Source organism: Perca flavescens, chromosome 13, assembly GCF_004354835.1.
Source record: "Perca flavescens isolate YP-PL-M2 chromosome 13, PFLA_1.0, whole genome shotgun sequence".
NCBI classification, from domain to species: Eukaryota; Metazoa; Chordata; class Actinopteri; order Perciformes; family Percidae; genus Perca; species Perca flavescens.
The window spans coordinates 26,709,981-26,722,959 of record NC_041343.1 but is presented as its reverse complement, the minus strand read 5'-3'; the positions used below and the strand labels follow the sequence as shown (position 1 = coordinate 26,722,959).

The 12,979-nt window shown below is 40.3% G+C and overlaps 1 protein-coding gene across 1 annotated transcript in view; it reads left to right on the top strand.

The window, feature by feature from the left end:
- Positions 1-10,998, top strand: part of tecta (tectorin alpha) — a 28,690-nt gene extending 17,692 nt beyond the window's left edge. Inside the window, exons 17-24 of the mRNA XM_028596498.1 lie at positions 757-867; positions 2,162-2,364; positions 3,033-3,196; positions 3,630-3,878; positions 4,909-5,071; positions 5,155-5,239; positions 6,164-6,283; positions 8,372-10,998. Of these exons, the coding sequence (XP_028452299.1) occupies positions 757-867; positions 2,162-2,364; positions 3,033-3,196; positions 3,630-3,878; positions 4,909-5,071; positions 5,155-5,239; positions 6,164-6,283; positions 8,372-8,472 (1,196 nt within the window). The 3' untranslated portion in view covers positions 8,473-10,998. The remainder of the gene's footprint in view (positions 1-756; positions 868-2,161; positions 2,365-3,032; positions 3,197-3,629; positions 3,879-4,908; positions 5,072-5,154; positions 5,240-6,163; positions 6,284-8,371) is intronic.
- The last annotated feature ends 1,981 nt before the right edge of the window (positions 10,999-12,979 follow it).

The window sequence follows — 12,979 nt, the reverse complement described above, 5'->3', positions numbered from 1 at the left end:
ATTGTATTGTATTAATATTTTCACTAATATTGGATCGTGGATCATTGAATCGATAAATCGAGCTAGATCGATGTATCGTTGCACCCCTAGATCAGATGGACAAATGTTTTGATCAATCCTCTGTTGTCTCCTGTTGGGATTTTGGTGGCTGGCCCGTAAGAGGACACCGTTTAGACAGATTTTACTGAGTGAATCAAACTGAAATTGTAAAGGTTGGGGGGTGGCACACTGAGAGGGACGTGTCCTCCCCGTCCCCAGTTGAAATCAAGCCCTTGGCAGAAATTCCATCCAGTGCTTTTCATCAGCCATAGTGTGGCTGGTTGAGTCACCATACTGTATATGCATGTTTACTTAAAGCTTTAGTGCGTAACTTTTTTATAGTAATAAACGTCCGTTACATTCAAACCATTGCCAAATGAGTTGATACAAAGCTATTCACAAAACTGTCTCTGTATTTCTCAGTGTGGCTATGTTCAGAAAATGGTGTTGTCCGGCGAATTTCGCGCAACAAATAATTACTTCTTCCATTATTTTCTTTTAACTCTCCGTGTCCTCCTTGGCTACAAGTAACTGTGTGTAAGAGTGGTAAGGGTGGTGCTCAATCACTAGAGGCTTGCATAATGTGGATGCAATGACAGTTGTACTTAAAAAATATATATACTTAAAATTCCTCATGGGGAGACAGAAGACTACACACTATAGCTTTAAGCCAACAGTGTGTGTGACAGCTAACATTGTGTGTTGACCTGTCTTTAGCAGAATGGATCTACGACCCCTGTGCAGGAGAGATCTGCACAAACTTCACCTGTGAGCTGGAGAACGGAGGTGACCTGTGTGGCTGTCCAGAGTTGCCCACCAGCACTGGAGGTGAGCGCTTCATGGAGCAACAAGGCCTTCATATCATGCATCTCCGCTTTTAATCCTGTCCCAGTATCAGGGTTTACGCGGGGGCTTAAAAAGTCTTGTGTTCTAGGTCTTATACAGGTCTTAATTTTCCTACGTCAATGTATTGCTACCTCTAATGCTCATTAACGTGTTTTTTTTTTTCTGATTCCGTGGTGTTGTAGTGCTTTCGTTCGCTAGTCCAAATAGAACAACTTACATTGCCGCCAAAACAAACAAACTGTAATACTATACCTGGCATCAATGTGAATCTTCTTGGTTTATCATGTTCCAAATATGTAAACGGTTTTGTAAGTATGATCTGACTGGATGCTCTCGCTGTTTCACTTCCTGCCCGGCTGTTCACGCGGCTCACGTGAAAATAGACCTGGCGCGTATCTTTAGCGGAGCGGAGAACCGCTTCACACACACTTCTGGGACGCACCTTGGCACAGCTGGTGGAATATCAAGCATTGGGTTAAATGGCAGCTTGGGCTCGCGACACGGCAGGAGCACAGTGCAGACACGCCCGTTAGAAATTAGGGGTTACGCCGGCTACACACTGCCTGCATGGTGTGAACGTGGTGTTTCTGTTGCGTGTCATTTGCGTGGTGGCTGCGTGCTGTTTTCTGTCTTTACACACCAGAAACGTGTCTGACGCGGTGCTTCTGCTGCTGCTAGCCTTGTCTGTACACATGTACGTTTCCCATTGATATACTGCACTCAAGCAGTATACTTCACGTTAAACATAAATATATACTGATTTGATTACAGCAAAGACAATGTCGGCAGTATTGACGGCAAAATAGGCTACAGGTTCTGTATTGACAGGTGCAATATTTGAAAATCTATAATTATTTATTATTATTTTTTTAAATTACATTTATATCTGCATTTATGTCAAAACCTAGAGACTTTCAAACATCAGAATGTCATTTATTAATATGTATTCGTGTCAACGTGACATATAAACATCTTTTCATATTCCATTTTGCCTGGAAACGCTCCCAACACACTTGTGTGAAAAATAGGCGTCGATCCTATTTCTAGCATGCATGTGACGTGTCACGCAGGCAGTGTGTAAGCTCTAACCTGTTAACATGGGAGCCAAAATAAAAAAGGACACGCCACGCAGCTGACACGCTCACGCCACGCAGGCAGTGTGTAGCCGGCCTTAGGCAACATATGTACAGCGTGACGGGCCACACGTTCCAGGAGTAATAATATTGGTCTCCCACTGCCATATACAGTACCTGATGTCTGTCTGTGTGTTTGGCAGGTGATGATGACATCATCCAGGCGGAGGTGAACTGTAAGCATGCTCAGATGGAGGTCTCCATTTCCAAGTGTAAGCTCTTCCAGCTGGGCTTTGAACGAGAGGACGTCAGGGTCAACGACGAGCACTGCCCCGGCATCGAGGGAGAGGACCGCATCTCCTTTCGCATCAACAACACAAAGGGACACTGTGGCTCCATCGTACAGGTCCGTTTCCATTCATTCCTATTCTTACAGCACTACAGTAGGGGGGGGGATGTTTTTGATCATGCACAACAAAACAAAACATGCAAGAATGAAATCCCCCTTTCAGTACTATGGATAGTGACACTCGGGCCGGCCCGTGCCAAAACACTTATTTATGAACTTCAATATCTAACGGAAAACAATCTCAGAATGAAAAATACCACAACGTGGTGTCAACATCAAATAAACCGCTTTCAACTCGACGAAATCAAAAGACTTCACCCAAGAAAACGCTTGTTCGTTCCTCAGGAGTGTTTTAATCCAAACCACGACCTTTTTTCCTAAACTTAACTACTGTAGTCGTTTTGGTGCCTAAACTTTACTGTCCTCTCCGCATGACGCTCACTTTTTTTCTGGCTAAACTCAACTACCATCCATGGCCCCTGAAAGGAACGTCACCTGGCGGTGCCTGTAGCCAGCAACTGCCGCTCGGATTTTATCGTTATATGGCACTGTTCAAGTTACAGTATAATGATAAAAAAAGAATTCAGCAGAGGCACGGATATGTAGACCAGAAAGGGGGAAATCCCACGCAATCATTTTGTAGCGTATCTCATGTATCAACTGTTGTCAAGCATCTTTGCTTCTCTGTCTCCTGACGGTGACTCTTCTAAATATCTCTCCGCCAGTCGAACAGCACACACATCATGTATAAGAACACCGTGTGGATAGAAAGTGTGAACAACACCGGGAACATCATCACCAGAGACAAGACCATCAACGTGGAGTTTTCCTGCGCCTACGAACTGGACCTGAAGATCTCCCTGGAGACTGTCCTCAAGCCCATGCTCAGGTCAGATAGAGCAGCGGTTCTCAAAGTATTTTTCAATAATGTACCCCCTTTGAGTTGTTTTTCAAGCCAAGTACGCCCTGACCAGCGCAAAAAAAATACAGGTACAATACAGCGCTGGCAGTGATAGATTTACTAAACAAAAACCTTGTAGCTGAAAAACATTGAAATGCTACATTTCAAATGTTTAGAATCCATCACTAAGATAATTCATTATTATAGTGCATGACATATTTTTAAATTAGCATTTTGCAAAAATCTCACGTACCCTCTGCAGTACTCCAATGTACCCATAGGGGTACGCGTACCCCCATTTGAGAAACACTGAGATAGAGCAAACGTAGACATTATCTGTAGAATAATAAGTTTACTTCAATTAAAAAAACTAAACGCTATGTCTAGACATAACTGACTACATTCCTCCTCCACCCTCCAGTGTGATAAACCTCACCTTACCGACCCAGGAAGGGAACTTCATCACCAAGATGGCTCTATATAAGAACTCCTCGTACCGAAACCCGTACAGGGAGGGGGAGGTGGTGCTCAGCACGCGAGACATCCTCTTCGTGGGTGTCTTTGTGGAAGGGGCCGATGAAAACCAGCTCATCCTCATAGTAAACATGTGCTGGGCAACGCCGTCCCGCTACAGCAGTGACCGACTCCGCTATATCATCATAGAGAGAGGGTAGGCTTGGACACACACACACACACACACACACACACAAACACACACAATGTTGGGCTTAGCATCACAAGCACATTTTTCTTTTCCTGCTGCAACTTACGATTATTCGTGTTATTTATTAAAGGTATAGTAAGTGATGTTAATCCAATACACTTTTTGTCAAATTCAGTGAATATGTCCAACAAAATCCCATTTTAATACACCGTTCTGGCTGTGTAAATGGAAAACAAACAGAAAGGAGCGCCCGAGCTACAAAACACTATTCCAGCCAATCAGCAACAGGGGGCGACAGTTGATGGTAGTGACGGGAGTGGGGGAGGCAGCATTTGAATGTGCCGGCCAGTAGTTATCTGTCTGTGAATCTGGGGGGCGGGGCTTATGAAGGGGTGGTGGGGTTGTATTTGTTTGGCAGTTGAGTTCAAGTATCAACAATCTTTGCGCAGAATCCCTTACTGCACCTTTAATTTGTTGATTTCTCTTAGGGCTGCACGATATGAAGGAAAATATCAAAATGTGATTATTTTGACTGATATTACGATTGCGATGTGATTGACGACATTGGAGGGAATGATCATTTTTGTATCCTTTTTTTCTCAATATTCAAATTAGAATAATTGAAGTGTGATTTCTGCAAGGATCTGTACCAAACAAAGATGTTTTCTTTAGTCTGTAGGGTAGGATTTGTAGGCCAGGACGTCTCTGCAGCACCATAATACTTCATTCAGAATGGTTTGATACATATTTTTCCTTTAACAAATATTGCGCGGACCTGCGATTTGGAAACTGTGATTTCCATACATTTGCAGCACATTGTGCAGCCCTAATTTTGGTTAGCTTTTAACATCTCAGAAAGTAGTGAAAACTGCCTTTCGAAATTTCCCAGAGCCCAAGATTGCTCTGGGAAATTTGATTTCCAAGAATTTGATTTCCAGTTATATGAAGCAGCGTATTAAACACCTGATAAGCAAGAACCTTTGCTTGGGAAATGACATCAACACAATCCAGTCCGTTAACATCCGTCCCTCTCTAGGTGTCCAAACATTAAAGACAACACCATCGGCATGGCAGAGAACGGCGTGTCGCTCACCTGTCGCTTCCATGTCACCGTCTTCAAGTTCATTGGGGATTACGAGGAGGTCCACCTCCACTGTGACGTCACCCTGTGCGACTCGGAAACAAACGCCTGCAAAGTGGTGAGAAGATCTTAAAATCTTCAAAGGAAAAGTGCTGATGAAACAATGCCTGCTGTATTAATGTATGTGTACTGTGCATCCAGAACTGTCCACACAAGAGAAGAATGTACTCGGAGGACAGTGACCATAAAGAGCACATATTGACTGTGGGACCCATTAGGAGGAGAGGTAAGTAAGGTCCGGTCCAGGAGTTGTACGACTACACTTTACTTGATTTTACCTCTAGAATGTGTGGAAATTCAAAGCAAAACAGCTCATAATTACATTTGTGATATCATTAAAGTGCTCATATTATGCTCATTTTCAGGTTCATAATTGTATTTAGAGGTTATATCAGAATAGGTTTACATGGTTTAGTTAAAAAAAAAAAAACACCATCTTTTTGTTGTATTGCACATTGCTGCAGCTCCTCTTTTCACCCTGTGTGTTGAGCTCTCTGTTTTAGCTACAGAGTGAGGCATCTCACTTCTGTTCCGTCTTTGTTGGGAGTCGCACATGCGCAGTAACTAGGTAAGGACTACTAGCCAGTCAGAAGCAAAGTATGAGGGCCTGCCCTGACAGTACCTAGGTAAGGACTACTAGCCAGTCAGAAGCAGAGTATGAGGGCGTGCCCTGACAGTACCTAGGTAAGGACTACTAGCCAGTCAGAAGCAGAGTATGAGGGCTTGCCCTGACAGAACTTAGGTAAGGACTACTAGCCAGTCAGAAGCAGAGTATCAGGGTGTGCCATGCTAGCAGCTAAGCGAGCATTATAACGGATGTAAAGGCTGGACTACAATAGAGCTGTTTGGAGCAGTTTGTGAACAGTGTTTTCTGTTGGAGATGGTAAGTCCCTTTGGGGTGGACTTTTTCACTTTGTAAACCTAAAACATGCACAAAAAAGATATATAACACAATAAAGGAAAGGGAAAAAGCCAAAAAGCATAATATGAGCACTTTAACTTTAAGATTTTAAAGACAGGAACTTGATCCAAGTTCACTGTACTAAACTTTACAGAAGTTTATTTAATCCAAAATCTCTGGTCAGCTATTTAGTCAAGTTCCAAAGCTTTTCCAGGATTTGCATGACTCACCTGTAAAGTCTCCCTTTAGCATTAGACTGGTGTGAGGAGGGAAACGGAGGCTGTGAGCAGATCTGCACCAGTAAGATGGCCGGACCTGTCTGCAGCTGTGTGACTGGGATGCTGCAAAGAGATGGGAAAAGCTGCCGGAGTAAGCATCAGACGCACATGTACTCACAGAACACACATAGTACTTCAAAGGTGTTCAATGTCATGTTGGAAACAGAGGTCAAATTCACATTAAACCCACGATGACGTGATTAAAAAGAAGAACACTGCAGCAAATTGCGCAGGGGCGATTCTAGGATCAGACCTTTAGGGTGGCTCAGCCCCTAACGAGAATGTGACCCCCCCCTAAACCAGTAATTTCATTATCTGTTAATCTCTGAGCTAGCTCCTGAAGAACAACATCAGCTAACATTTTTTGACACTATTAACACTATGATGGAACTAAACCGGACACTTTATAAGTCACAGTAGTAACGACCAATTTGACAACATTTCTAACATTAGTTGCTTACGTTTCAATTTGGGTTCTAATCTGCGCCATGAAATTACCAACTTCTTCTCTGGGGACCAGCAACGTTAAACTTCACAACCGCACTCCAGCTCTCCCCCTGACAGATCAGATAGAGCCTCAGCCAAAGGCAGGAGTCTGGCACAACCACCTCCGATTGCCCAAAACTACCTTTCTGTTAATGGTAATTGTTTGTCCTCTGTCACTAACAGACAAGTTCACAAACTAGAGTCTGTACTAACCGTTCTTCACATTTTCATCTTCCCCAATTTCACAATGAGCCTCACTTGTCTCAGCCTAGAAAGCTCTAGATATTTCACAGGGGGCAGGCTGTACAACTTTCCCTGACGTTTGTTGATTAATAATTAACACAAGCTGGACATTTGATGCAGAAATTAGGCATTAAGAACCTGCTCCCTGCGTCACTACACACGACCTGGATAGCTGAAGTAACACTACTTTGATAGAGATATGATAAATGTTCTGGTTTATCTCATTTACCTCAGCGCTTGCCATTGTGTGCGTGGCCTCTTGGGCTGGATATTTGTCAGCTACAGTTACTGTTCAGTTTGGGTTAGGTTACATTAGGGAGAGTTAATTTACATACAGTTTAACTCAGGTAGGAAAGAGCCAGATGCGAAATAGTGGTGGTAGTAATCCTCTTTACACATGTCATTGTGATGCTTATGTATGTAAATATAATTATTTTTGCCATTTACTGCTTACATCCTTTATACAATAACATAAAAACACATTGGTCTAAATAAATGAATCATAGTGTTATAGGTTTACCTTGTCTGGATACCAAGTGGCATTAACTGCCTGCAGTATGTGGTCTGCGGTTTATTATTGTGACTAAATGTCAAAGCTGCGCTGACAAACACACAAATAAATATGAATTAAAAAAAATAAACATACAAAGAAGGAAAAAGAACATTTCTACATATAAATATAGACCAAATACATACACAAAACATATTCACAAATCAATCAATACAAATAAAATTACGTGCAAAATGAAATTGAGAAATATGAAAATATAAGAATTGTCACCACTTACGGTTTTATCTACTGTTTTATTTCTGTTTTTATCCCTGACTACATTATCTATATTGTGTCTGATATCAAGCCTTGATGAATTACTAATATGATTTGTTTTGACATGTTTTAATGTAGTACTATTTACATTGCAATTTGCATCAAAATAATAGTTTGCACCTCAACTTAAGTTGCATAGATGTACGCAATAGTGTCTGAAGCCCAAAAAATTAAATGTATTTAAAAATAAAATGTGTAATAATAATCATCATAATAATAATAATAAAAAAACATTTTTGTCTTTCTATCCAAATGTGATTCTGACATGAATGTATACAGTAATTCTGCAGTTTTTTGCTTTGCTGAGATTATACGCCAAACATATGAATTAAATGTATTTTGGATTTAGAATTTATTATTTCTGTCTTCCCAGGTTCAATATATATAAAAGGAAAAAAATATACTACATATAAATGTGTATATAATAGAATGAGAAACACAAATTACTACAAATATTTAGCATCTTATCAAACATTAGAATCCAAAATACATCAACTTAAATATAAAAACAACAAACAAACGAAACAATAATTATATATATCAATTCTAAAAAAAAAAATCTGTAACACAATGAAAAGCGCCACCGAGCATCCGATATAATGAATGCTTTTCTTCTTTTCCCAGCTGCGAGCTCGAGCTGTAACCTCACACCTGCGGTGTCTCTGCTGAGCGTCAGCGCTGTGATCTCCATGTTCCCGGCTCGTATTCACACTCTCCTCTCCTAACACTCTCTGCGAACAAAGGGAGGCAACAAATGAAAAAGAACAAAACACAGAAAAGACTTGAAGATGCACACAGTTTATCAGCGTTGATTAGCCAGTAGATCAGCTGTGTGTTCCAGTCAGAAAATCGAGACAGAATACACTGTGCATTCACAAATGTCTGAGGCCACATATTCTTGATGCAACTGAAGGTAACTACACAGACATGTAAACAAGTTTCACCCTAACTTCCTTAATTGTGTTATTCTCCACCTCCACCTCCTCCATTGTATATCAGGACACCTCATTGTGTATTATCATGTACTTAAAGCCACTATGTGTAGATTTTTTTTTAATGTGATTATAACATATTTCAAATTATTCTGATGGCTTTTGTTTGAAGAAAAATGAATGCATTGCTGTCTGCCACAGTGTCTTTTTTTATACTACCACTAGATGGCGCCAACATAGAAATAGAAATGTTCTAATTCTATACATTGCACTCAGAGAGCGCAGATCTCCACCAAGGCGTGCCCCTAGCTCACAATATTAATGCAGTGGGAATATCCCCAGTCAGAAACAGACTTTTCTGATTAATCCGACACCACATGAATGCAGCACAAACATTGCACAGTAATTTGTGTATCCGCCCCGTGACTCGAGTCCGCTCCAAAATGCATTGGGTTCTTCCTTTGCCCATTCTACACCCTTCCCCCAGGTTTCCTGATAATCTGGTTGGTAGTTTTTCTGAAATCTTGCGGACAGACAGACAAGCAAACAAAAAAAACCGGACAAACCAAACTGAAAACATAGCCTAACCTCCATTGCGGAGGTGAATATGGTAGTGAACCAAAGACAGTGGTGTTGAAGGCAAACATCATCCAATGTTCCGACCTCCACACCTGTACTTTACAATGCTATGAACACATTCTGCATTGGAACTGAAAGTAAATCACGAACAGTTACAGCTAATAAATAGTTGCGTAATGGACATAATGTCTAGGAGTCAAAGTAGCATTATCTGGATACTGACATTTACAATTACACCTGATATTAATAAACATTCTCATCATTTTGGTTCTGCCTGCACTGTGATCGGATCTAAATACGCTAAAATAAGGTCGGCGGATGGTGGACTTGTCAGCAAACATCTGTGACTGTGAGGGTCTAGCTCTCCAAATCCACAATGAATCAAGTCCACAAGAGGCCTCAAGTGGAATATCTTGAGACTTCCTGTTAGAGCGGCTATATATAAAACAATTAGTCATTTAAATGATTAGTAGATTAACAGAAAATGAACCAGCAACTATTTTGGTAAACGATTAATCAATTTATGTAGTTCTTTAAGCAAGAAGGCCAAACATTGTCTAGTTCCAGCTTCCCGTTTTGAGGATTTTCTGCTTAATCATCAGATAAATCAATGATCACACCCAGCACTAAAAGCAGCAGGATTGCACATATCCTGCATAAATTATCATTGTCAGTAGTGTTAAGAACAGTCAAAAATATCATTTATTCTACATGGAAACAAGTTGGCCTTAAGTTCCCTCTCACAGCACATTTTATCTGCTCATGGCCCAGCTCCCTAACAGACATGCTAGAGTATGTATCTGTAAAGATTCACTCTGCAAGTATCTTTCTTGTCCAGATAAGATACCCAAATACAAATTAATACCAGGTGTACATAGGCTCTGATAGTGGAATAAAGGTCTGCTGGACTGTGGATCTACTGGCTAGTGTTAACCAGAGCAGAGTTGATCTATTAACTTCCTGTTTGACCTCCAGACCAACTAAATTACAGCGTTTAATATTCTAAATCAACCAAATTTACGTCAGCTTGTGGCAGTAAAGAGGCTAAAGATCAGGTAATGAGACTACACGGATGTCAAAGTGGAGTTCTTTGAATGAAGTGTGTGAGGAGAGCACCTTAATATGAATACTCATATTTTTAACTCAAATGTTAAATAATGTCATACAGTAGATTAGTGCCCAGGTTGTGTTGCGACTGTGAGAAATGCAATTAGTTGTGCCATTAAAATATTGAATTTTTCTATCTTAATCAGTTGTAGTGTTGTAACACTCCTGCCACAAATATTGACTGTTGGCTCTGACGTATTGATTCCGAACAACATTTTGCCTTTTTAGGGTGGACATGTGAGGACATATTTTAAAACTGTCTATAGAGTAAGGTTCTCCAAGTAGGATCCCTGGTCAGTGTTTTCTATTTGGCACCTTATGTGTTTTTAATGTCAATATACATGTCACCACACATCTTATGTAACCCTTCAGTGTTCTTCACTGAAGCCAACTCAAATTTTCAGTTTTGGATTAGTTATACAGTAAGTAGCAGTTTTTCATAGGTAGGCCTGTTTTGCTACCTTCTATGTACAAATGTACAGTCCCTGTCTGTCAGTTTGGTGGTTTATGTCATGACTTCTTTTTTTTAATAATAATCAGTATCTATTTTATGTTCAAAACCATTACCAAAATATGTTTTAGTTTTTGAGAGCAGAGCCACCCAACTTTTAATAAATTAAGTTCTCAAAGTCAGTGTGAGTCAAGTTCATTTTTACTGTGTAGCATGCAGACATGACAGACAGTGGGGAAGAAGAACTCAGATCTTTTAATGAAAAATACTGAAATATTCTGCTACAAGTTAAGATTGTGCATTCAAAATGTTACTTAGTAAAAAAGTAAGTACCAAAGATACTCATGCAGAATGGCCCATTTTTTAATAATATACATTATATCATTGGATTATAATTATTGATTAATTAATCCTCTGAGGTCTAGGGGCATTTTAGATATATTTTTGAATTCTCCTTTTAAGGGTATTTCCACATAACTGATCCCCATGTGTTTCATATCAAAATGTTCAGAACAAACTCAGCGTTCTGCATAGTGACGCCCAAAATTGTTCCAGAGCAATGTGTAAAGAGATACTTTGGCCCTAAAGCGGAAATATTTCTCTAATCTCTTGTGAAAACATACCTACACTCAACTGTTTTGTTGCTTGAAATGAGTTAAAGTGCTCATATTATGCTCATTTTCAGGTTCATAATTGTATTTTGAGGTTGTACCAGAATAGGTTTACAAGGTTTAATTTTCAAAAAACACCATATTTTTGTCGTACTGCACATTGCTGCAGCTCCTCTTTTCACCCTGTGTGTTGAGCTCTCTGTTTTAGCTACAGAGAGAGGCATCACACTTCTATCCCATCTTTGTTGGGAGTCGCACATGAGTAGTCCCATGTGCCAGACTTTACGTCAGTATAATGTGACTCTGAGGGCCACTTACCAAGCGGGACTAAGAAATGTTTCCGAAATTCTGATATGAAGACGAGACTCAAACATCTCACATTTACCAACAAAACGTACAGCGAAAGACAGAGCAAAACATTTCAGACCGTCCTGCCTACCTGTATACATTTTAACATCAATGTACGCTGTAACGTCTTTTCATTCTAAAGTCGCTGAAAGCTGCTGCAGTTTCAATCCTGTCGGCTCTCTGCAGCGGGCGGGGCAGGGCTGCTGCTCATACAGTTCCCCCACTTCTGACGCCCAGGATAGGAAATCAACTAACAATGTAAAGATCAACAAGCCACTGACACATATCTTCAAATTTGATTCATTCAATGAATTATAATCTTTTGTCTTAAATCCACCAGCCATTTTCACGTTATACCAACATTTCCAACATCCTGAGCCTTTTTGGTAAGTTTACTAGAAAAACAAGTTTCCTTTTTATTTTTAAAGAACTATACAAAAAGGTTTGCAACTTTCACTGTCTCCCACAACTTCATTGCAACAAACATACAAAAGATATCGCAACTTTTAATCACAATTTTTTACAAAAGCTCCTGCAAAATCAGGCATTTTGGGACGCAACAATCTAAAAAAAAAGGCTGCGAAATCCTGGAAGGACTGGCTAGGTAAGGACTACTAGCTAGAAGCTAGCGCTGCTAGCAGTTAGCCACCTCGTTCTTAATGGCAAAACACTGCTACAACACTATAGAACTACTGACATGTCCCTGTTCTGCAGGTATTCCACGCAAAGTTGGAAGTGCGCCCTCGTTTAGAAGAAGTCTCCCGGCTGATCCTGCCTTGTACTGACCGAAGTTGGAGAAACAGCTAGCTGATGTGGTATTAGCTAAAGTGGTTAGCACACACCAAATTTTTCGGCCGATGACGTAGACAGCCCTGCCGATTTTGACCAGCTCATCTGGAGACTGAAAGCAGGATACATTCAGAAACCCGTATCTCACTCAAAACAGCATGGATGTTTTTTTTTTTCAAAGTTTGTATGCGTGCGGAAGCACCAGAGACACAAAATAACACCCCAAATCCCAGAAAAATTATTTATTTCATAATATGGGCACTTTAAAGTCTTGGGTTCACAAAAGTGGCATAATATATGAATAAAATAGTAAATAAATGTCTAAAATAAAATTTTACAATTTACTTTTTGAATAGGAGTGTTGTCAAACATTGCTTGGACTCGCAGGTGCATCTTTTGTCCACAGAGGGTTAAT